A 26,412-nucleotide genomic window follows, 5' to 3' on the forward strand; every position below is an offset into this window, starting at 1 on the left:
TGATCCAAGCACCAAGCACTTTGAGTGTGAAATTGTAATCCCTGTCGGCCACCTGTTTGCTGTGGATCTTTCCTCATGGGAAGAGGAGATTGACTTAAAGCAACAACCATAAAATGTCTCTTGTAAGTCTATGGTCCTCTATTCGGCAGTTCTTCTCATTTGGGCCAGTTGGACCAATCTCTGCTGGGCTCTCTCCTGTGTCTGTCATCAGCTGGAGGGTCCCCCTGGAGGCTTGCTGATCCAGATTGGCCTCATGCAGTGTGTGGCAGTTGGCAGGCTGTCAGTGGGGGCAGCAGGAGTAATCAGGCATCCCGGAGGCTGGCTAACCGGACTGCTTCATGTGGTGGCAGAGTTCCAAGAGCAGCAGGAGAGGCCAACCTGCCTCGGTGAGCAAGTATCTCTCAAGTCTCAGCTCTGTCACATTTGCTAACTCGTTGGCCAAAGCAAGACCCAGGCCAGCCCAGATTCCAGGAGTTGAGAAAGACCCATCTCTTGATGGAAAGAGCTGCAAAATGTCATTGCAAGGCATTTGGGTTCAGGGACAGGAGGAACCAATTAAATGACATAAGCAAATGACATTTATTTTAGCTTTTCTTTATTTCTTTTTTCTTTTACCAATCAGCATTTATTTCCCCACTTCTGAACTATTACCAAAATTAGTTTAAAGGATAGTCCTCATGTGTATTTATGGTTCTGTGTAAATCTATTTCAGGGTTACAATACATGTTATTGCCTAGACTAAGGCCTAGCATAGACCTGCTGCCAAACCCAGGTAATCATTAAACCACCCCAGTAACGTGCCACTTCACTGGGTTAAGGAAAGAAAAGAATATATAAATCCAGACGTGACATCAGGCTTGTTTTAAGTATTATTTTTTCCAGGATAGTGAGTCTGCCCTTTGTTTTTACATGCAGTGTCTTCTTTGTAGGAACAGTCAAAAGAACCCCAGAGTGACCTTGTGCCACCTCTCTGCAAGGAGTGGAGGGCTCTTTCTATGTCCCTAGAGATCAAGAGCCCATTTTCATGGCTTGCTTTGACCTGGGAGGAGTGGCACAAAACTGTAGGGTATTTGCAGGGGTCCCTCCTTAAAGATCTGTGATTGATTCTGTCCTGAGAACCCCACCCTCCCCCACTCGCCAATCCTGGCCACTGGTTTACAGCTTGCAACCTGATCTGAATTCTTCCTGCCCTGCCACTGTCACTGCCCCTAAACTTCCCTAACTCCGCACTTTTATAATAGCCCTGTAACGTTATCTTCCCACATGGCTCCCGGCTTTGTCTTATGTCCTGAAGTGCCCGGCAGTGTCCTGGCCACTGAGCCTAGAGCCAAGAAAGGAGTGCAGGGGACATGCTGCCAGGGATCAGGGTTGACATGAAAATTGTTGGAGTCAGGAAATTCCAGGGCCCTTAAGTCATCCGGGAAGACAGTTGACATGAGAGGCCAAGGGAAGGGATCAGGTTGCTTCTGCACAAGTAGGAATTGAGGTTCCCGTCAGGAACTGGTCTGGCAGGGAGGTGTCTGAGTCTATTCTGTAGGCAAAGTCTGGATATTTCCGTCTGGATCTTTATAACAACTGGATTGGAATTAAGGTCTACTCTCTGCCTGGTCACACTGTTGTTTTCTTTTATAACTGTTACTTAGGTATCCCTGACAAGACTGAAGAATTCATTTAGTGTACCTGTCAATTGGTTTGGAAAAATGATACCTAAACCTCCCTGGCCAGGTTGCTCAGTTGGTTGGAGTGTCATTCCATACATCAAAGGTTGTGGGTTTGATTCCTGGTCAGGGCACATACCTAGGTTGTGGGTTCGATCCCCAGTCAGGGTGAGTATGGGAAACAATTAATTGATGTTTCTGTCTCACATCGATGTTTCTCTCTATCTCTCTCCTCTTCTCCCTTTCCCTCTCCCACTTCCCCTCTCTCAAATAAATAAATAAATAAATAAATAAACAAACAACCATATCATCGAATGAAGATTAAAAGAAAAAAGCTACTCCCCAAAATACTGACACATTGTTTCAGTCCAGCAAAGAAGCCGTTTCTTCTTACTCCTTGGCTCATGTGATGGTTTAAATATCAATCTCGCGTGTCTCAGGTGTAATGCTGAGGTGGGGTCTGTATTGTGGGTTGGAGTGGGCAGTGTGTGCTGGTTCGTTTGGTATCTTCACAGGCAGCCCGTTTGCTGGGACCCCTTTTGTGCCATGTGTCTTGGCTCACTAAGGATGGTGGTGCCTGACCTTGCCCCCTGGCTTTAGCCCTACCGTGGGGACACACACTTCTTAAGGGATTAAAAAACACATGTATTTTCTGTTTCAGTTGAAGGATTTGCTAGTAAAAATGGCTAAACTATGAATTAGGCAGGGGGAGCAGGGTCATGGCACTGGAAGTAATGGCAGCCTTTCTCCCAGAAGAGGGACTGGGGCAGTTTTATGGAGGATGCTTGGGTCACGGAGGCTGTGGCTGCTAATTATAGAGAAGAAACACAACTGAGGGTGAACTTCCACACATTTGGACAGTTGGTTTAAATGGCTTTTTATTCTCTTCTGTGTTCTATTTGTGTGTCATACTTACTCAATAAAATGATCTTTGAGGGAAGGAAGCGTTTATGTGTTCCTTGGTGCCCAGCCCGTGCCTGACATATAATTTTGTTAAAATTGAGCTATGGAAATGGTCATGGTTAACGATGCCCTGAATGTGTGGAGAGGAATGATGAGAACAGGCAGTTCTGCTAAGGTTTTGGGATTCTGTTGTCAGAGGCTGGGGAGGTGTGGGGCTTCCTGTTGTGGTTCAGGGCTGGCTGGGAGCATGAACCACTTGGTGGGCCAGGGTGAGTGTTGAGGAAAGCCAGATATTCACCTCGGGCTGCTGGGAATAACATCGGAAGGTATGGTGTGGAGGTGATGTGCTAGATAGCCATGGCTGCCAGTAAGGGCTGTACCTGCTGGCCACCAGGAATCCCCACTTCCACCCTGATTAAGAACAGCAGAGGGCTGGGTGGGGTGGTAAGGGCTGAAAACCCAGGACAAGGTATCTCAGCCTTTCACTCACTCCCTGATATCTCCACTTTAGGATCCTCAAATTAATGACCTGGGAGGGCCGGAAGCAGTGTGTGCTGGAGCTGGCCTGGGAGCCCAAGAAGGTTGATTGATATTCTTGGGGATTTTTGGACCAGTTGTTCAATATAGTCATTATTAAAAATTTAATGATAATACGATACAATTAATGTTATATTAAAAACAAAGATAATAAGATACAAACTTCCAGTTATAAAATAAATAAGTCACTGGGATGTAATGTACAGCACAGTGAATATAGTCAGTAACATTGTGATAACTTTGTATGGTGACAGATGGTTATTAGACTTTTTATGGTGATCATATTGTATGGTCTATATCTCTATCTATCTCTATCTCTATCTCTATCTCTATCTCTATCTCTATCTCTATCTCTATCTCTATCTCTATCTCTATCTCTATCTCTATATCTATATCTATATATCTATATACTTTTTAAATATATCTTTATTGATTTCAGAGAGGAAAGGAGAGGGAGAGAGATAGAAACATCAATGATGAGAGAGTCATTGATCGAGCCCGCAACCCGGGCATGTGCCCTGACCGGGAATCGAACCCCGATCGCCTGGATCCTAGGTTGATGCTCAACCACTGAGCCATGCCCCGCCGGGCCGTATGGTGTATTAATGTTGATTACTATGTTGTACACCTGAAACTAATATCATATTGTATGTCAACTATACTTTAATAAAAACAACCAAAAAAATAAAAAATAAAGATAATAACTTAAAACATGTAACTTCCTAAATGTTTTATTACATTTTACTGCTCCTGATGCTTTTGAGGTTTCTGACCTCTCTTGTCTCTGGTAAACATACTATAACTGGTGAGCTGCTGCGTATCTTGCTGCAACTCCACGTTCAGTGACTTCACATTGTTCGCTTGACTTCAGCCGTGGTGGGAATATTTGTACCATATCCATATGTACATTCTGCCCTCTGCACACCAGAGCAGCGTGTCCTCCCCACTGGGCTCTCTCGCCGGGCCTGAGTGTGGACCACAGCCTGAGAACGACTCAGACCCCCTCGAAGAGAAGCAGAAACCCTCTACCCAAAAGCTGCTTTCTCTGGGCTCACATATTTCTGGGGCTGAAGCCCAATAAATTATGGCCTAAAGGGCTTTCATTCTCCCTATCTTCTAGGCTGTTGATTATATATGGGAATAAAAATAAGCAAATGTGCTGATACAATCAACAGAGCAGACCAAGTAGGCTTTAGTTAACAATACCTGTAGGAGTTAAAAGCTAGAATGAGCAGCCATGAGTCCAGCTGTACACATGGTCCAGTGTACATGCTAATAGGTCGTTTCTAATGGAATTTTCCACCTGGGAATGACAAAGTCTGATTTCAGTCCTCAGGAGACCCTTGGCCCAGGGGATGCCTTCTGCAGGAGAGCATTCCTGTCTGCTGGTTCTGCAGGCTGGGGGAGGCAGCTCCCTGTGTGTCCCCCCAAACCATGGGTGCACCTTCAATACCCCAGTACCATGAGTTTGGCCAATTTGATTCCTGGGTTTAAATGCTTTCTAGGATCAGATGATCCATTTGTAAGTGCCAGGCAAGAATGCTGAACCTCATCAGCATGCCCTTAGAGGAACAGTTTGTTATTAGAGAAATAAAACAAGTGAATCAAATAGGATTAACCCCTTCAAACAATTTAACTAGGTGTTTGTTACAAAGAACAAAGAGCAAATTCCTTTCATTCTGTTGAGGATAACCAGAAACACCGACCTGCAGGGTCTCTAATTGAAAAATAAAAATAAAAAAAACTCATCAAACTGTACACTGAAAATCTATGCAATTTAATGTTGTTATATTTCAATAAAGTTGATTTTACCAAAAAAAAAAAAATCAGCGCCTCTTAGAAATGCTAATTCTAGACAAGATGACAGTCTCCATTGCTCTTGTTGGGGATAATAGAACTTTTCTATCAAAAAAGATTCATTCCTTGTTTGAAACCTCACTGCAGAAGTATTATCAAATGTTTATTTAGATGTTTTAAAGTAGCCACATGTTTGTCTTTACTTTTCCCCAATCACCTGTCATTTTGAAATAAGAGCCTCAACTCAGCAAGTAGATGAGTAATAAGAGCCACCCTATGGCCCGAGAAATCAAGCATGCAGTTATACATTTGGACTTCATCATGTCCATTTTAATCTTTGGTAAAATTGTTATCCTTTATTTTTATGTGTCTTGATCATTGTAAATGTCATGTAATGCTGCTGTAACAAACAACCTCAAGACCTTCACCACTCACTGCTGCAAAGCCGCCTGACTTGCTTGTCACCGTCCAGTGGAGGTGGGGTAGTGAAGTGCTCTGTCCTGTGCAGCGATTCAGGAACCTGAGCTCCTTCCACCCAGGGCTCTGGTGGCTTCTAGACTTTGGAGTCCTCTGGCTCCTCTGCATCTGGCCGCAGGCGAGAAGAGAAAAGTAGGTTGTGTAGGGGTGTTATGGCCAGGCCTGTTGGGGACCTTGTTCACTTTCACCCACATTCCCTTGGTTGAGACTCAGTTACATGGCCAAAGCCCAACTAGAAGGCTGGGATTTGTGGTCTCTGTGTCCAGGAGGGAAAGGTAAGGGGTTACAAATACATGGTGTCACCTTGATCACACTAGAACACTCAGGTGCCATAATCTGCATATTGCAAGATTGATATTTTTAAGTCCTTTGTAGGTCTCAGGCCATAGAGAGGATCAGACTTTAGTGGCTGAGAGCATGATCTCGAGTCAAAATGCTGGTATCCAAATCCTAGCTCCAGCGTTTACCAGATGGGATATTGGGCAAGTAATTTAGTTTCTCGCTGTGCCTCAGGTTTTTCATCTGTAAAGTGGGGATAACAGTAGAACTTAATAAGGTTCACGTGAGAATCAAATGAAGTAACATAGGTGAAAATGCTTAGAATTATGCATGGAACATAATAACAGATAAGTATTTGTTAAATACATTTTTAAAAACTGAGATTAGTAACAAAAGAGACCTCATGTCCTCTGTGCTTTGTGATAATGTGGATATGTTGTCATCCAAATGGAGAATGTTTCTTTCAGTTCAATTGTAATAATGTTTATTGAGCACCTATTAATTGCAATGTGCCAAGCATGACAGAATCTGAGTAAGTAGGCTTCTCACTGGATCAAAGGAAACAGTGTGTTTTCCCCACCTAATTTGCCTTTGAAACTCTGTGACTCTTAATCCATGTTCACATCTTGGTTTTCACTCCCCAAATCCATAGATTCTCCTGGGCCCCTCAGCATGGAAAGTGGCACCAGCCTAGGGCCCAAAGGCTCCTTCTCTACCCCTGTCTACACCTACTGGGCCCTGTCAGTGCCACTCTCTTAATAGGTGTCATATCTGTCCATTTGGTATGCAGTTTGCTCCCAACCTATTCACACAAACACACTGCCTCTTCCAATTATGATCTGAACTTCGGAATAATGCTTGATTAAAAAAACCACATGGGGGGCAACATACAGTGATTTCTCCGTACAGAGTCCCCATACCAGGAGCAGGCTGGGCTCACCAGGCTCTTTCTCTTGCAGCTCGACGACTGCACGCTGCAGCTCTCCCACAATGGCACCTACCTGGACTTGGAAGCCACCCTGGCAGAGCAACGGGACGAGCTAGAAGGCTTCCAGGATGATGCTGGGTAAGAGCCACAATTGTCCTGTTGACTGGTCCTCACCTTCCAAGAAATGGGGGGTACATTGAGTCCTGAAAATATTTTGGAGAAACCACCACACCTTTGGTCTTCTCTTCACTCACAGTCACATGAAAAGAAGGGAGAAGCAAGTGACACCTGTAGTCACGGCAAACCCTTTTGCACTTTGAGTAACGCTCTTTCCTTTTTTGAAAAAAACTTCAATTACAGATGACATTCAATATTATATTAGTTTCAGGTGTACAGCACAGTGGTTAGACATTTATATAACTTACAAGGTGATCCCCCAATGAGACTAGTACCCATTTGACACCATATATTTGAGTAACTCTTCTTGAAAAGGCTACTCAGGGTTAGGAACATTTCTGGTATAGTTTAATTAAGCATATGATATTTACATGCTGTTTCCTTTTTCTTAAGCTAAATAAACATTTTTAAGATTTTAGTGGATTGACAACTGTTTTAAACATTTTTAATGATAACTTACTGGATATTTAGTTTTCTTGGCAGATTCCCTATATTCACTATATCATCTTTTGAAATCATCACAGTGGAAAAATGATTATTAATTATGTTAATTAACATCAAGTTGCTTTTAGCCTACATCTAGAATTGCTTAATACTTCTGATTGCTTGGTCTGAATAAAGCAATACACATGCAAAATCAAAGATGTGTACAGAAAGTAGAATCTCTATAGGAATACAGCTATACCATCAGCCATTCCTGTATTTATTAGATGATTGAAATAGCCTTCTTCTTCACCCCTCATCCATCTCGAGCCATGTACATCTCTGATTTCATCACCATCCTTCTTAGAAAACTTCAGGGCCTCCCTGTTCCTTTCCAGATAATGCTCAGCTATCTTAATCTGGTGGCTAGGGACCTTCCCAAAAGTTGTTTGGACATTACCTTGCTTGAGTTAAAAATATATTACAGTCAGATGAATATTATCTGAGAATACTAATTTTTCATGAATGGTTAAAGAAAAAAAAAGGGAACCTGCTAGTGTCAGTTTCCTACCTGACTCCGCTGTGTACCGATCACTTCCTGAATTTTCCCTGCTTTATCACCCATCACAATTTACGGTCCATTTCCCCTTACTTGTCCCTCTTCTCTGCTGCTAAAATTCTACTAGGTTAGGACTAGACCTGTCTGAATATCCAGTACCTAGCATTTTCTCAACACCCTATAGGTACTTAGTGAATGTTGGTGGCCAGGTAAATGAGAGGATCCCAGAATGGATTCCTGAATGTCATGACCGTGAACACCAAGAAAACCAGGGTCCTTAGTGGGAACCAGCAAAGTTCTGTGAGGAGGCCCTTCCTGTCTCCCGAGTGATTCCAAGGCCACACCAACAGTGTGTGGGAGGAGACCTAGGGACTGCCATCAGCTGTACACACGTGAGGGGTATCATTAAGTCACATCACATTCTACTCATCATAATTTAAAAAATTACTATCATCAGACAAATAGACTTGTGGAAATTCCATTGCTATAGTTTTTACTAAGTATCTGACCATGATATCCCTATCTATAAGATGTCAGAATTCAGGCTAGAAGACAGTCTAATTGGGTGACTTTATGGCTCATTGATCCAACAGTCCCCAGGAGTGTTATGAGTACTTAATTGTCAACTTGAAAAATGTTTCTAGTGGTGTTATGCTTAAAGACCACGTTCTGTTTGATTTTTTCTCTCTAATCAAAAGTTGAATGATTTAGAGATAGCAGCTTAGAAAAAAAAGGGTTAATACATTAGACATGAGTATAAAAAATTAAGAGTCGGGAAACAATAACCTTTATGGCGCACCTGCCATGCCAACCACTATACTAGGCACCTTATTCAAGGTATGTTTGTTTAATACTTTATTCTCTTACCAGTTATGAGGTTGAATTTTATTGTCTCCATTTTTCATTTGAAACAACTAAGGGTAAGAAGTTAAATTATACATGCAGGGCTGCAGAGCCAGTGGATGGTGGAGCCAGGTTTGAACATCGGTGTGACCAATTTCCAGGTCTGTGCGGGCACACCTCATTTTACTGTGCCTCCCTTTATTGTGCTTCATGATGTTGCCTTCTTACAAACTGAAGACAAGACCCTCCACCAGCAAAAAGATCACAGCTCACTTTATTGTGAGATTTGCTTTATTGCGAGACTTGCTTTATTGCCTTGGTCTGGAACCAAACTCACAGTATCTCCTGTACTCCTCTCCCATCCTAGGAGCATCAGGCAAAGGCACTTTAGGTTTGACTCAGGATGTACATTCGTACCTTTGGTGACATAAGGTTGGTTCAAGCAAGGACATCTTCAGGCCAAGGCTAAAACACTGGCTGTAGTTGAAACGGCACCCAACGGGGAAGACGCATTTACTGCCATCCTCTGGCCCTGACACTACAGCTTGCTCTGCTCACTCTGTCAGCACCAGCATTCAGGTGCTGGAAGTTTCTCCCTGCTGTTCTTAAGGAGCCAGAGACCCTGCTGCAAGGTCACCAGAGTAGATCCTGGGCTTACTTTCTTACTTTGTTCCCTTCTGAATCATCACCTGGCCCTGGGCCCATGGTCCTTGACCATGTTTCTGCACCCTAACAGCCTGAGATGCTGGGGAAATGAACGATGGTGAGAAGGCAGGACTTACGACATGGGCAACTGCCAACAGGGGAAGGTAGCCCAAAAGCTGTTGGGTAGCTGCACATTTGACAGGTGTGCCCCAAACTCACCCAGAGTGGAGTTTGTCTTTGAGATGGTCTTCATTGGTGGTGCCCCACCCTTTGTTCTTTGGGATGTACTCAGGATGACACTCTCTTTGTCCAGAAGAGCATGAAGAAGCCACCTTTACTGATCTCTAGTGGAGAGGCCCCTCTGTCCCTAGCTTGGGTTGCAGAAGACATGCCAGGATTGTCTTGGCATTGCCAGATCACTCCAGTTATCCACAGGTTATTATATCCCCACTGAGTGCTGGCAGAGTTGGCTGGAAGCAGACTGCAGGCTGAGCCCTCTTGCACAGGTGGGAGGTGTCTGGGTACATTTGCAGCATCACTTGCACTGAGCATCCCTCCTAGGTCCCCTCCTGGAAGCATGGCACCTGGCAGAGTCTGTGTGCCTGAGAGCTCAAGTCTCCCACGAATGGGAGTTAAAGTATAATTTCTTCCTAGTTAACAACTGCCGCTTTGGGGCATGGAGAGATCAAATGAAATATCATTCTCTTCTTGATTTCTTTGTGTAAATCATAGCAAAATATCTCCCAATGTTGTGACCATCTGACGAAGACGTGGGCAAGCTATGTGAAAATGATAGTGTTTTTCGCACAGTGTGTTCCGAGTGAATTTTCCTTGCTGGAGGAGTTTGTTTCTTTGTTCTTGTTCATTACCCTGCTCTTTTATGCCAGGACTAAAAATTAACTCACCCCTTGTTTAGAATTATCACTGAAGCTATAGCTAATGGGAGAAGAGGGGAAAGACCTTCAAAAGAGGAAGGACAAAGCAATTAATCTGCTAGCAGAATGGAGCCAGGTCTGTTCACTGCCTTCCAAGGCTGGGGAAGTGAGCAGCAGAAACAGAAGTCCCGAAGCTTCTGGATTATTATGCCTGACCCTGCCATTGTGTGACCCTGGGCAAGCCTGTTTCCTTCCCTGTATCAGCAGGGATTCCAACAAGGTCTCTGGTATCCGAGGAAGAGCATAGTGCAGAGCAGCATAGCCTAATGGTTAGGGTCATGGGCTTGTGGTTAGTCTCATGGCTGTGTGACCTTGGGGATGTTACTCCATCTTTCTGGACCTCAATCTCCTTTAAGTGGGGATAATATAATCATAATACTGCCTCCTTGGGTTGTTGTGAGGTAAACTGTGATGATGTATCTAAAACAGTAAGCTAGCTTCTGGCAAACAATACATACTCAAAACAAGTAGCTCTTACTGGAATTACACTCAGAATTTGAGAAGATGATACACCGACCCACTGCCTCTGAAAGGAAACCAGTGCCAGCTGAGGTCCACAGGGAATGGTCCCAGACAAGGTGGGGTTTGAGGTTAGCCCTGAAGGGAGGTGGAGGGGCAGTAGTTGGGAGCAGGGCAGAACTGAGAGCGGGCCTGAGAAGCTTGGTGCCTTAGGGACATTGTCAGGACCAGTGTGGTTGCTGGATGTGGCTTAAGCAACCCACATTTGAGTAACTCAGCATCCACCTTTTGTTGGCTTGACTCCAGAGGTTCAGTCCTGAAGACAGCTGCTACTTATCTCTCACTTTGCTCGTCTGCCACGGGGGCTGGTAAATAACCCACCCCACTCCTGTCCCCAAGGGTTGTGTGGGGGTGGCAAAGTCAGAGGAAACCTGGTGGAGTGGGGGTGGGGAAAGCCTGGCAGTGTGAGGCCAGGTGTGGGGGGGCAGAGCTGTGAGGAAGCCCATCTGCAGGGACGGCTGGGCTTGACCCTGCCAGCTTTGCAGTGGACGTGCTTGGAGGGTTGAAGGGGTTTGGGGCGTTAGCCTGTTGGACTCCTAGACACCTGACTGCCCTACGGACCTGTGTGTGTGGGTCCATGAACCCCTGAGGTTTCTGCGTAGTTGGTGGGTGTGCGGGGTCTCTGAGTGGGGAGAGGTTTCAGCAGCCTTGTATCAGATTCCCAAAGAGTTCTTTGCATCCCAAAATGTCAGGTTTGAAGGACTAAGAAGCAGTTTTCCCTTCTCATTGTCTGATACAAAAGTTAACCTCATCCAGTCACATCTTTGTCTGGGTTCCCTCTGCATCTAGACCCAGCTAAAATACATTTTGAACCTAAATCTAAAAACCTATTGAATCCTAAAAACCAAACAACAAAACAAACTCTCTACAAGTTAAGGGAGACTCTGGTCAGGGTGCAGAGGGGAAGCTATAAAACTTTTCCCCCTTTTCCTGTTGCGTGATTATCTTCAGCTCGGAGTGCGGGTGTGTGGTTGTTGGAGGCTGTTCTGGCAAATCAGTGATGGGCATTAGGGTTTCCTGTCTTCTCAGTGCTGTACAAGGCTCCAGGTGCAACCACCGAGACCTGGGCCTGGCCATGAGGGAGAAGACTGGCTCTTTCAAACCACAGGTGCTGCTGGGCTGAGCAGGGTAGCAAAGAGGCCCCAGCACCCAGCTCCGGGTCAGTGCAGAGGTGGCTGCCTCTGAATAGCAGGGGAGAAAACTGTTTAGAAATGCTGGTTTCTAGGTGCCTGCTTCAGGAGGTTTGGCCTGGGTCTGAGAGTCTTGCCTTTTAGAAAGCTCCTCGGGCAGTTGGATGCCGGGTTGGGAACCTACAGCATAGGTTCTCGATCTTGGAGAATATTGCAACCCCCCGAGGAACTTTCAAAACTTCCCTCCCACGCCCAACCCTGAACCAGTGAAATCAGACCTTGGAGGTGGGCTCAGGCTTTATAAAGCCCCCACCAGGTGATTCCACTGCGTGAGGGAGGTTATTCCTGCAACTGCTGCAGCGAGTCAGACAAGAGAGAATGAACTCCGTGCTGAGTGGACAGTGGGAGCTGATAGGCCCTAAATACCTTCAAGTGTTGGCTTGTACAGTGGGACAAAAACAGCAGCAGGTAGGAGTGGGGGAGCCCAGGTAGGCACCGGGCTTTATAGTATCGGGGGGTGGGGGTCACACAGAAGGGAACTGGCTTGCAGAGAGGGAGATGTCATGGAACTCCTCGAGTAAGAGGGACGGTGTGGTGAGTGGATGGAACTTGGAGCAGGGAGGCTGTGGTCAGGTGTGTCTCACTGTGCGGAGGGAAATAATGGGCTCGGTGGCCGAGGTGGGCACCGAGTGGGGTCTGTACCAGTAGGAGAGGGGGAGGGAGCTGTGAATCTGAAGACGTGGTGCTGGTTGAGTAGAGGGAAACGAGAGAATGAAATGGGCATATGAAATTAGATGGATAGCATACAGATGGTGGACTACTTAGAGAAGTAGTGAGGTTATCGAGTGGGGGCAATTTGGGGAGGGGAGAACAGGTTTATACATGTTAGTCTGAGGTTAGGCCAAGCCACACTCAAGATGGAAGGTGGCCAGGTGAGAAATATTGGCCTGGGACTCAGGTGAGAAGCATCAAGGAGCAGAGAGACTGGGAGGTGATCCATTGGAGGGAGGGAGTTATAAACCTACAAGGTCTCTAAAACAGGTCTATTGAAAAAAAGTGGATAATTAGGCTGTTTCAAGGACACTATGTTGGTTACAAGATGCCTTTAGAAACCCAGGCTTCTTTTATCTCTTTGCTCTGCCATTCTTAGGGCGCTGCTTTCACCTCGGACACTTCACCATAATTACAATGTGGCTGCTTGTCCTCTAGGATCACATGAAGGCGGGGGTGGGGGCATGTATTGGTTAGGGTACATCTTCCCTGTTGTAACCAAAAGATTCCAGAATATGGCAGTTTAAAGAAGAGAGCAGTTTATTTCAGCCCTTCTTGGGACTGGTAGAGGGTTCCATCCCTGTGTCCAGAGCTGTGTTAGCTTTTCCCTTCTCATCTGCCGCCCAGCCGCCAGGCCGAAGGAAAGGGACAGAGGGAGTGCATGTCCATTGCTTGTGCGCTTAGCTTCCACTCACAGGCCCTTGGCCAGAGCTTAGGTTCATGCCATGAATCTGGGCTTGTGTCCAGCAAACCCTCTGCCTCAGTTGCTGTGGATGCAGAGTGGTCCCTGCCTGAGATGGTGAAGAGCAAATGTCGGTGCCGGCTAGTTTGGCCCCTTTTAAAGAGCTTTATCAGAAGCCCCACCAGCCACTTCCACATACAGTTCACTGAAGAGAACTGTGTCACGTGGCCACCCTTGGGGACCAAGGAGACTGGAGAATGCAGTTTTTAGGTGGGTACGTTGTCACCTCAAACAAAATTGGGCTCTCTTTATAATGCAAAAGGGGAAAATTAGTATTGGGTAGGTAACAAGCAGTGCGTGCCTCAGCAAGGAGAGAAAATTTCAAAGAAAGGGCCAGAAACCCCATGTCACAGAGAAATCAAGTAGTGAAAGGACCAAGGCAAGGCCAGGGGTGAAGTAAGGAGTTTTAGGGTGTCCTCAGGGAGAGAGGAAGCAGAAAAGTAGTGAGGTGGGGGAGAGAACGGAGGACTGAGAAGGTTCACACCGGAGCTGGGAGCTGTGAACCGGTTCAACCAAGATTTCTTTCCCATTAGGGGCACCTGAGGGTGAACGGCTAAAACTTTAAAACTGTTAGAAGAAAATAGGAGTAAGTCTTCATTTCTTAGGTATGACACCAAAAGCATATTATTATCTCATTTTACAGGCAAGGAAGTTGGGGCTCAGAGAGGCTGAGTAACTTGTCCAAGATCACACAGCTGGCTTCGGAGTCTATGATTTTCACCTCTACTTTCTACTAGGGAAGACCAGAGTGCATCTGGAGGCGAATGTAGTAGCGACAGGCTCTCTTGGACTTGGAGCTTTTGAACAAATAATCTTAGCTAACACCATCTTTTCACATGCTGAGGGCTAATTCAAATCCTCCTTCATCTCTTTATTCCCCAGGCAGAGCACTGGCTGCGTTTCACAGCTCCAGAGGCTTACTAAAAGGGACCTTATTCCTGGGGCAGCTGCTGAGGGGCCCTAGTTTCTGCTTCTGCCACGTGGTCAAACATATGTTTTCTACTCTTGATCGAAATCATAGTTTAGTTCTAATTTGAGTGGAGGAATATTAGAGGGCTTTAATTCTGCTGTTGGCTGCAAGGAAAAGTCATCAAGCCTTTGGCTCTGTGCCACTTAATAAATTAATGCATGCACTTGTTCTTACAGTGACAAAAAGACTTTATATGTTGTTATTGTTTTGTTAATCCTCACCTGAGGATATTTTTTCTATTGTTTTTTTAGAGAGAGCGGAAGGAAGGCTAAGAGACAGAGAGAAACATTGATGTGAGAGAGACATATCGATTGGTTGCCTCCCACACTTGCCCCAACTGGGACTGGGGATTGAGCCTGCAACTGAGGAATTGAACCCATGACCCTTTAGTCTATGAGCTGATGCTCTAACCGCTGAGCCAAACCAGCTAGGGCTATATGTTATTCTTGTAAAAATATTCTCTTGAGAGACGGGCAGAACTGAAACATGGGTTTCTGGGAGACTTATTTGGTTAAACCAGATCCCCCCCTCTCCACCCCAAGGCCATACACATGATTGTAGGAGAAACTTGTGTATTCTGAGAAGCCAGGAAGTTGTGGAAAGTTCCTTTAGGGGCAGCACCCTCGTGTCCCTGGCATGTTTGCCTTGATTGGAGTCTCCTTGAATTGAGTGTCTATTTTAGATAGTTCTCTTGTCACTTGGGTAGCAGTGGCCTTGGGTGTGGGCACCTGATTGGTCTCTGAAGCTGATGATGTTTCCCTGGCAGTGGCTGTGCTGATAGGAATGGAATTTGAGTCTCCCTGGGGAGTTTCAGGTCAAATTAAATTGCTTCTGCCTTTGGGTCACGGTGCTGCAAACAGGTGGATTGGAAGGAGTGGCAGCTATGAAACTGATATAGCATGTCAATATTAGGGAGGAAAGGATCACTGAGGTGCTTATGCTGAATCCATATGGACAGCCTCTTGCTGATTTTTGGAACATGGACGCTCCATTAAGACAGATATCAAAGTTTGTATTAGGATTCTGTAGAGAAATAGAACCAACAAGATACCTGTCTATCCATCTAGTCTAATCTTTCTGATCTAATCCGTCTGGTCTATTGAGTCTATCTAGAGAGATTTATTTCAAGTAATTGGCTCACTCCATTGTGGGGACTGGCAGGTCTGGAATCTGTGGAGTAGGCCAGCAGGCTGGAAGTTCAGGTAAGAACTGATGTTGCAGTTTTGAGTCCAAAATCTGCAAGGCAGGCAGGATTTCTGTGTTCCTGTTATCTTGAGGCAGAATGTACATCTTGCACTTCATATAGAATGAAGTGAGGGAATGAATGAAGGAACACCCATCACGGAGGTGATAGGAGTACAGGCTCTGGGTCAGACTGCCTCTGTCAAATCTGAGTTCTGTCACTTTCTAGCTGTGTGACTTCAGCTATGTTGCTTAACCCTTCTGGGCCTCAATTTCCTCATTTTAAAAATGGTAGTAATGTTACCTATTTATTTTTGATTTTTGATTTCTTTTGTTAATCCTTACCTGAGTATATTTTTTCCATTGATTAGAGAGAGTGGGAAGGAGGGAGGGAGAGAGAGAGAAACATCAATGTGAGAGAGACACATGGATTGGTTGCCTCCTGCACCATGGCAGGGGATTGAACCTGCAACCAAGGTACACATGCCCTTTACTGGGAATCGAACCCATGACCTTTCAGTGTGTGGGCCCACATTCTAACCACTGGGCAACACCAGCCAGGGCAAAGTTACCTATTTCATAGGAATTTTGTGAAGATCAAATCTGTATAAAGTACTTAGAATCCTGTCTGGCACGCAATAAGCATTCCATAAATGTTAACTATTATGATTATTATTTTCCAAACCCATACTGACATAGTATTCCACTGGGGGCAGGGAAAAATATATCCATGATTATTTAATTTTCCTTTGAAAGTTTTAGCCATGAAACAGAAGACAAGGGCACATTTACTATAAAAGTGGGGATAAAATGATTATTAAAATAGATGATATGATTATTTCCCTAAAAGAAGCCAAAACACCAATCAGCCAAAAGATTTTTGGAATCAGTAATAGCAGTGAGACGGTCATATACAAAGGAAATCCATAAAAATCAACCTTTCTCCAATATATCAGCATTAACCAATTAGAAGATATGCGGTGAAGTGAGGAAAGCTATCAAATTTAAAGGCATTTTATGATGAGTGTCCTCTATACATTGATATTTGATATATAGAAATAAAACATTGAACTTCCTGTAACTCTTGTATTCTTAGGATTAATCTTATTTGGTCCTGTTATATTCATAATTTGGTTTGCCAATATTTTTTTAGATATTTGCAGCTTAATTTTTTATGTGTGTCCTCTTTGTTAGATTTTAGCATTGAGGTTAAACCACTAAAAAAGGCAGAGATGCTTTGTATTCTTTGTAAGCCCTGGAGAAGGCTGTATAGTGAGGCAGTTGCTCAGTATACAAGGCAGGATGCTGCTGGTGACTGTGGAGCCAGACACTGCTTTCAGGCCCGGTTCTGTTTCTACCAGCCCTCTGACTTTATGGAGGTTATGTCATTTCTACAAGCTTTGCTTTCTCATCTGTAAAATGGGTACAGCAATGGTACCCACATCAAAGGTGGGAGAAGTGGGGGTGGGCGAGGGAAGGGGGTAGAAGATGAAGGACACTTTCTGTGGACCTGGCTGCACTTGCTGCCACTTGTCTCAACCTTGGCGGGCTCCCTCCTTTGCCGGTAACGCCTGGGATTTGGGGCCTCATCCCATTAGGCGGCTTCCATAGCCCTTGGCTCCACCCAGAGGACTTCCACACCAGTTTCTTCCATCGTAGGATTTTGTGTACAGGGGCAGGCAGGGAAGGAGGTATGATATTGGAATTATAGGAGATAACTTTTTGTTCTGTGGTCTCTTAAGTTCCACTAGGGTTTGGCTTAACTAGCCTGATTGCCTGGTTTCTCAAGGCACAAGCACAGAAAAGATGGCACCTCGGAGTGCTTGGCCTGCCTGGGCCTCTTCCAGTCCTAGTGTTCATGAAGGTGCCTGGAATCCTACAGCGACCACCCCACACACTCACTGTGGGATGGAGAGTTCTCTGGGAAAACTTAAGCACTTCCTCACAATGTGACTTTGCAGTTGTTTGAAGATAAAAGTCCCTTTGAACTGGAGGTATTCTGAAATATTTTCCCTGGCCCTCCGTGCTTCCTGCTTTGGGCATCTAAAGCATGTGCTTTGCCTCCCATTCGTCTGGTATTTATCATTGACTCATAACTGCTGATAACATGACTTACAGACAGTGTCCAGGTTGGAAGGCTTCAGGTTTGCTGTTCCTCATAGTTAGGGCCTGGCTAGAGCCAGGGCTCCCGGAGTTTCTGCTCCCAGCTCTGGGTGAGGCTCCCCACCTGATGGCGGCTGCCCCTGCTGCAGAGCACCTTTCCTGGCAGTTCACAAAATAGACCGTTCAATAATTCAGATCAGTGCACCTAACTGGAACTTTCTTCCTGGTATGATCACAAGAATTGAAGGACTGTCAACATCAGATTGTCAAAAGAGAAAACAATTTGCATGTGTGCGAGGAAGAAAGTTTCGAAGAAGTCTGCGCTGATAGGAATCTCAAACTTGTCTTCTGAAGATGGTCAGATGTTGTGTATTTGTTGTTAGCTCCCTGAGACCAGTGCCTTGCACACAGCAGATGTAAAACAGTCAAATGAACAAAGTAGGAAGGAGGGGCTCCTGGGGATTGAAGGGACTGAATGCAGTTTCTCTAGCTACAAGCAGCTGTGAGGTGGGGATGGGGGGCACTGCATGCTTTTGTAGGACCATGCAAAATGCTTTCCTTTCTCCTTTAAAAGAATAAAAAATCCCACCCCTTTTGAAACCATACTTTCCCCTCTGATCTAGTCTCAAGAATAAGAAATATAATCGTTTCAGTGATGACTATGAATTCATGATCACAATGTTAACAGTGTGCCTGGTGAGATGTATGTTCCCATCCCCTCCGACACAACCATCAAACCAGGGAGCCCTGCTGGCCTCCATTATAAATGAATGGAGATGAGAGTGGCCAGAAGAGTGATGGGAAGGGGGGAGCCCCAGCAGGTTACCTGCGGCCTTGCTGGTTGGCTGGCTCCATTTTACCTTTGTCCACTGGGTCCCCCTTTCTCCAAATCTCAAAGCCTTTGTTATGCCCAGGTAGCCAGGACTCATGCTCCTTCCTGTTTATCTTCTCTATCAACTGCTCCGTGCTTCAGCCCTTCTTTGCATAGATGGGATGAGTCCTAATAGGAATGGAATTGGGAAGAGGATCATCTTTTTTCTTCCTCATCACAAATGAAGTGAGAAGGAAACTTTGAAGCGAGGTGTGTAAATTGGGGTTCCTGACAATAAATAGCCTATAAACTCTTTGATGGACTCCCACCTTCCTGTAAAAGATAAAAACCCTGTAGTCTTGAATTTATACACAGCAAAGCAGCTCTTTCTGATTCCCGCAAGGTCTATGCCCCTTTCCTATATCCAGAAAAATGTAAAAATAGCCATGGGAGTGATCAAGCAGATTTGTTGTTACATTCCTGGGATTTCATTTTATGGGCACAGATTTTAAAATTTTCCCAACATGGTCAAGCATGAGTACATGCAAACCCTGTGGATGGAATGAGTTGACCGGGTTTGGCAATAAAATGCGTGTGTCAATCCAACAGTCAAACTTTATTATGTTATTTTCTGGAAAGCCCTGTGACATCACGTTGTTTCAGGATAGTTTCTTGTTCTGTGTCTGTCCCTGCTTCTCTGGAGCCTCTGTCAGGTGGATGTGTCAGAACCTTCAAGTTGACTGACAACATCTAGGCTTCTTCTCGATGACTCCTCTGATGCCCATGTGTGTTTTCTTTCCATTAGGCGGGGTAAGAAGCACAGCATCATCCTAAGGACACAACTGTCCGTGAGGGTCCATGCCTGTATCGGTGAGTGACATCTGTAGAAGGGGATGCTTGCCATCTGCCCTCAGTGATTAAACATATGATGAGAAATGCCACTCATGGGAATACCATAGTCACTGTTACTCTATCTGTTTGGGTTAGTACCTGTCATCGGGTTGTTTTTAGCAGTAGTTTTTGAAGCCCTGTTTCACCTGACTTCCTTTGTTGTTTGCTTTGTGAATAGAGCTGGAGGTAAGACATTATTGACGAGCTTCTTTTTGGCTATGCTCGCAGAGATGAGGGTCTTCCTGGGGCTGTTCCTCTGTGAATCTCTGGCCAGTTGAAGTGACCCCATGTGCTTCCTGGTGGGTCTGTGAAGTTACCTGTGGGGAAGCGAGGCCTGAGGTGCTGGTCTCTGGTCAGGTGATTGAAAGGGAACCCTCAGGTCAGTGCAGGATTGGGCACATATGGATACTGAGTAGTATGTTGTTGAACAAATTTGTGGTTCAGAATGATTTGCCTGTGGTCACTCAGGAACCCTGCTGGGGCTATTCCTGCAGCCATTGAAAAATTTTTTTTTTTTCTGGACTCTCTGGTTTCCCAACCAATACACAAGGGCTGAATGGCAGTGAAATAAATTATTTATGCAAAGTAGACAATCTCTATATAAAGTGTTTCTGAAATTGGCCTGGTTTCCTCCTGGTATTGAGCCAAATTGAATATGCAATATAAAAAGAAAAAAAGGAACTAAATTTTACTTTATGCATAGAAATTATTCATATCTGAGTAATTTTGCTTTTCCTTAATGTACACTGTGGTCTTAATTCAGGCCTCTAATTAGGAGAGCATAAGTCATCCTGTTGAAGCCCAGTCTGCACCTGGACTGTGGTGTGCATGGGTGGAGTGGAAGGAATAATTTCTGGTCCCTTCTCCTTCCTGCATCCCTGCTGGAGACCCAGGGGTGGGGGTGAGGGAGCAGCCAGATGTGGAGGGAGATCCATGTGATTTTACTTCAGCTGGTGTTAAGTATGGCGAAGATGCAAGTGTCTGGAGTGACAACCTTTGTCTAACTCTGTGGCCAGGAGTAATTGTGCAGCAGGAGCTGGAGGGTCAAGGTGCCAGGAGGGTTTATAATTTTGTTGGAAGCAAAGTAAGATCTGTAGGACCTTCAGCCACGTTAACTGTTTGCTTCTCAGCTGCCTGTAGCACTGAGTGACCATAAACCATGTATGTGCACTTGATTATATTTAATTAGTTGCTTTTTTATTACTTGCTATACATTTTCCCCCCAGTTGTTTCATCTGTATAAATCATGTCTAGCTGAAGAAAAGGCCTATGACTCTTGTGGATAAACACCCCTTACCCCCAATCCTGGATCTAGAGCAAATCCAGGCACATAATGTGTTAGACTGTTTAAAGTTCAATATTGGTTGAAATATAACTGGTTACCAGTAGGATTTGGGACATGAGCATGAATTCGAATATCCCAGGAACAGTGAGGCAGTGGAGAGCAGATTTACATTAAAACGGGCTAGTTCAAAATCCTAATGAGCTAGCTCCTTGAAGAAAATTTACTCTTTTGCAGTATGTGCTTAAATATTTTAGTAGTTTTCCTAATTAGCTACCATGTTATTGACTCACTGCATTCATTTATGTATTCTATACTCCCATGAAATCCATGTAAAACCCATATCTTATCCTTGTGGTATGCTGAGCACCTCTAGCCAGTCCAGTCCACTCTCTCCCAGGACACACAGGACTTTTTCTCCAGGGGGTGAACTGGGTGATTATGAGGTCAGTGTGTTTGTCCCCAAACCTCCTTAAGCCAATTGCACTTGTTATTGGAATTTTGTCATTTGATGAAATGGTAACAAATATTTTATAAACTATTTAAATGCGAGTGTAAAAGTCACTGCTTTGAAAATTCATTGACTATTTTGGAGAAGATTCAAAATTAGTACAAAAGCCTTTCTACCAATGTAAGTGGGTTGTGACAACTACAAAAGGTGGGAAAACATTGTAAAAATGTGGACTTCTGCCCTGGTTAGTGTGTCTTAGTTGGTTGGGCATTGTCCTGTGTACTGAAGGGTTGCTGATTCGATTCCCAGTTGGGGTACATGCCCAGGTTGAGGGCTCCATCCCTGGAAGGGGGTGTGCAAGAGGCAGCCGATTGATGTTTTGCTCTCATCAGTGTTTCTCTCTCTCTCCCTCTCCCTTCCTCTCTCTAAAAATCAATAAAAAATCTTAAAGAAAAACGTAGAATTCTCCACGAATATCTTTATTCTTGCTTGACTTCTAAGAAACTGAGATTGGAAATCATAGGCCATGTTATTGGAGTGAAAGAAGGTTATTGGTTCATGAAAGAAGGTCCATACAGAATTCCAGGTAGTAGATCCTTAAAGGTCATGGCCCAAACAGGGTGTGAAAGTGTGTCTCCTTATGTGCTATGAACAGGATGACCAACTGTGCCTCATCACAGGCACGTGAGGATGGTCAGTCACTATAGCTGCAAGTTAAAATAAAGTTTTAAGTTATGTATCATTTTTAAGGAATTTTCTGCTTTAATTTTTCACCACTAATTAGGTCTGAGTATATCAGATGAGGGTTTGAATTTTTAAATTAACATCAGCACCCAAGAAGGCAAAGTTTTTTCATTGTATTAAGAAAATCCTCTTTCCTATTATTTACAAGCTCTGGAAAAGATTTATTATAATAGCACTAAATATTATCCTTTAGCTATGTACAGAAAATGGAATGTGTACATCATGTGTATGAAATACCAACCTCCATTGTGACATACTCGTTCCCTTTCCAAATGGCAATAGTAGGTGAGATTTCTTTGGGGTGAAAAAAACCAAATCTGGCATAATCTTAAGTCAAAATGACAAAAGAAAACATGATGAGGGTGGGGTGGGGTGGGGTGAGGGAGTGTGGGGGTGGGGGTGTGGACAAAAACCTTCCACATCAGTTATGTGAATCCTTACTTCTTTTCAAGGTTATTTCCCTTTTCACAATATGCTAAATAGTTGTTGTTATAGGTGTTGGACAATGGCTGCCCTCTGAGGCTTAGCACCCTGTGCAGCTTCCCTAGTGATCTTCCTTCCCACCTCACAGATGGATGAAAAGGATCCAGGATCAGCTTTGGCTCATGGCTTTAAAATACTATCAAATAAATTTCTCCAAAATAATGTTTTCCTTACCCTACATTCTCTTTTCCTTCATTTCTGTTTTTATTAAGTATAAGAATGTTTAGAATCCAGGACTGCATGTTGATGAATTGGAAGTGACATGCCTTTGGAATTCTCCAGTGTTAACTTTGGAGCTCTGTACCAGTTGGGATGAGAGTGGAGTGGAGCCTTCATGGTTAGCGACTGAGCAAACCTCATGAAAAATGATTTTGGTACGGAGAAAGGCCCCCACTCCCTGCTCTTTGCACCTCTGTCCTCTCCACTGTAATTTTTATTTCTTTGCACATTTTTAGTATGACACTTGATATAACATATTGTAGCAAACAGTGCATGACTTGCCTTCTTAATCTAGCTGTGGTCCTTCCAAAAAAAGATGGTCATATCATGGGCATGAAGTTACAGATATGAGAAAAGAAAACTCTACGATAGGCATGAGAAGTCTGTATTTTATGAGGTTAGCTAGAGAAAATAAATTTTTTGGTCCCTGCCTGTGATCCTATTTCCAGACACCAGAAGAATGTTCGGAGGGCCAACTGGCTCTGATGACTAAATCTCACCATGGAGAGAAAAGGAGCAGAAGACTTGTGGGTGAGGAATGGAATCGAGAATTTAAAAAAATAAGGTTTGAAGTCATCAGGATCCTAAAGTTAATGTTTGAATGTTTTCTACTGGCTCACTTTGAAGGCATTTTGTTTGGCTTAAAACTTGTGTGCTTCAGTTTTCTGAAGCAGACCCTGTTTTTCCATTAAGAAAACAAGCCCCATCGATTGATTGCCTGGGATCTGTAAGGCTGACACTGTCAAGTATCCAGCATTAATTAAACAGAAGAATAAAACATTGGCTGAAGACTCCAAAGTGTCACTTATGCTAGTCGTCGTGAGGACCAACCTGGCACAAAGAGTCTTCAGAGGCGTGTTCCCAAATCTAGGAGATGATGAAGTCCCCCCATGGAGGTAGAGATGAGGTAGGCAGAAGTTGGCAAGGTGGCTGAAGTGACTCATCTCTGCATGAGATTAGTCTCATTGCTCATTCAAGGTCAAATCACAGGACTAAAGACAACTTTAACAGGCAAGAAAACAATGTAGGAGGTGGCTGTTCATCCCACTGATGCAGAAAAGTAGCCAATTTCCTGCAGAAACATCAATAGAATGAGGCATTAATATATCATTAGCAAAGCATTTTCTTCTCAAGAGCTAAATCAGGCAGCTGTGTGCTTTGCACTAGACTGTTACAAGAACCTTCTAGTGCAAGAGTGACTGAGGGGATTCCTCTTATGTGCACAGTGTTGAGTAGGACCCCACGGCCAGGTGCAGTCTTAATGGGAAAGGTCCTGGTTCCGTGTGGGCTTTCCCTGGTGGTGATGGAGGCGATGTGTGTCTGTATGGTGTGGATGACAGCTCAGAGGCTCGGGGTGAGGTGCAGATTCTGTCCAGTGTCTGAACCATCTCTAGCTACAGTGTGGAGGGCCCTGTCCTCCATATTCAGAGGGTGGGGAGTGGAGCTATAATACAGGACCCTGACCTCCTCCTTTGTTCCCCAGTCCCTGTTTCAGTTTTTCATTTTTAAGCCTGTGAATGAATGGCTCCTCCAGCCTCTCATCTCGCTGAGTTTTCTGCCTGGGTGGGGTACTGCTTCCGCCCACCTCTGGGGGGAAGAGCGTGTCTCTTTCTGTACACTCCATGTGAGCTGGTTTTGTGTGGCTGAGCCCTCCTGGCTTTGCAGGGAAGCTCCCCTCCAGCTTCCTTGGCTGATGTTACGCTTGCTCCTCTGGTGGGCTGCTGAGTGACACTGGACTTTGAAGTGTTAACTGGATTCCAACGTGATCCTTACTGCCCCTTGACTATTTGGAATTTCCATTAAAACAAGAGGTTTCTGCCTGGGCCGATGTGACTCAGTTGGTTGGAGCGTTGTCCTGTGCACCAGAAGGTGGTGGGTTCGATTCCTGGGCAGGGCACATACCTAGGTTGTGAGTTTGACCTCCAGTTGGCACGCATGTGAGAGGTAACCAATTGATGTATCTCTCTCACATCGATGTTTCTCTCTCTCTCTTCCCTCTCTAAAATCAATAAAAACACACACAAACAAAAAGACCCAAACCAAACCAAACCAACAAAAAAACCTAGAGGTTTCCTTCTGGAAACAGCAAAATGCCTTTTTGACACTGTTGGGCCTAATAGCACCTGGGTGGTGTTCAGGTGGGAAATTCTTTAGCACTGTGGGTGCTGAGACACATGAGGCCTGTGTGGTGACATGTGTTAGTTTGGGTGTCCAGCACAGGGGCTACTATCCTCTGTCATATTTGTATGACAGGCCCCTCACATGGGTGTCCACTGTGTGACTGCAGAAGCAGAGTTATACAGGCTGTTCTCTGGTCAGGAAACCCCCGTAGAGCCAGTATTTTTCCTCTTGGCCCCCCTGCCCTGCTTCCTTTGACTCCAGGCCTCAACCTGGGCTTCTTGCTGACTCTTTCCTGCATTCCCACTGGAGGCTGCTTTTGCTCCTGTCCTGCCTTCATCACTGCAGCCTTGGGTTGGGGGGTGTTCCCTCCTGTCCTGTCCCTTGGTGTCACAGTGGCCATGCTGACAGTGCCCTGGCCATACCCTTCCCTAGTGGTGTTATGTGCATTCAGTCCCATTTCCTATTTTCTGTCTTTGATGTTGAGATCTACTGGTTCTCCAGAAACCCTGGAGTCCATCTCCCACTCCCACCCTCTCCTGCAGAGTCCCCTGGGTGGCCTGTTGCAGCCTTGGCACACAATGAGCTAGGGTTTGAAATCCTGAGTCTCCCTTTACAGCAGGAGACTTGTGGTGCCTGCATTTTTTAAAACCTCCCCCCTTTTACACCCCATCAAGTCTGTGACCCATTTTTGTCCAGGGTTCTGTTCTCTAGGTAAAAACAAGCTCAGTGGGTTAATCAGATAAACACCTCCCATCATCTTTTTCCTATTAACCTGCCTCAGCTCCCAGGAGGCAGAACCCACAGAATGTCCACTTTGGGTCTGGGCTGGGGCAGTCAGCCACTCTGTAGGTGGCTATGCCTAAGGTCTCTTATCATCAAACAGTGATTGACAGATGTGCCACCCTCCCAGCACTCCGCCTCTCCAAGGAAGGCAGAAAGGATATGGGAAGGGTATAAAACATCCACCAGGTGTGTTAAACTGTGTGAGAGTCTAGTGTTTAAATGCAGGTGGATATTCAGTTCTGTCACTTAACTGTCACAGATGCTATGATCTTAGAGTATATAGGTCAGGAATGGTTTCTCACCAAAAATGAAAAGAAATGAGAGCATTTAAAGAATGGCCCTACCATCTACAGACATGCAGGTAAACATAAATACAGTTAGTGGATAAAGAAATAAAGACACACACCTATGAGAGAGAGAGAACATGAGAACCTTCCAGATGGAGCTGGAAACTCAGATCAGCTGTGGGAATTAAGAGGGATCAAGAAAGGAAACATGAATGTGAACAAATATGAGTGAACCACAGGAGAGAAAAGCAGGTACGTCAGCGTCTCTTAGAGCAGCTTTATTTCATATTTGTGGTCTTATCTCTGCCCTTTACTTATTTAAATTGCTTATTCTTTGCCTCTTTAGGACTTTACCTTTCATCGCTAAGGCTCTCTAAATGTTGGGTAATAGAATTTAAGCATGTGCTAGGACCATTATCAATGTGTTTGCTTTGCACTGGCCTAGTAATTGCTTATATCCTTAACGAGAACATGAAATTCTGACAAAGAAAAAAAGAGGCAGTAGAAAATGTAGTCATATTGGTGGGGACACCTGTAGCAGATGTTACAAGACTAGTTTAAACCATGTGCTGGCAGTTAGATTCTAAAGCTGCTGTCCAGCAGGACCTTCAGTTATGTCCAGAAAACAACCCCTAGTAAGGAAACCGCTGTGCTTTTGCGCGATTTCTACCAGTGTCTCTACACATGCCCCCCACGCCCTATAGGTCTGATCTGCTTGTGGGTGTAACGCTGACCCAGTGACTGGCTCTCTGTGCCCATGGC

At 44.8% G+C, this 26,412-nt stretch overlaps 1 protein-coding gene across 2 annotated transcripts in view; it reads left to right on the forward strand.

Moving 5' to 3' along the window:
* The window catches only part of FHOD3 (formin homology 2 domain containing 3), a 396,157-nt gene that overhangs the window by 39,855 nt on the left and 329,890 nt on the right, over nt 1–26,412 (forward strand). For both annotated transcript variants that reach the window (XM_087819066.1, XM_087819067.1), the window contains exons 2-3: nt 6,611–6,717; nt 19,195–19,259. In XM_087819066.1, coding sequence (XP_087675192.1) covers nt 6,611–6,717; nt 19,195–19,259 — 172 coding nt within the window. The remainder of the gene's footprint in view (nt 1–6,610; nt 6,718–19,194; nt 19,260–26,412) is intronic.

This window comes from Miniopterus natalensis, chromosome 7 (assembly GCF_054644295.1).
Source record: "Miniopterus natalensis isolate mMinNat1 chromosome 7, mMinNat1.hap1, whole genome shotgun sequence".
Classification (NCBI taxonomy): Eukaryota; Metazoa; Chordata; class Mammalia; order Chiroptera; family Miniopteridae; genus Miniopterus; species Miniopterus natalensis.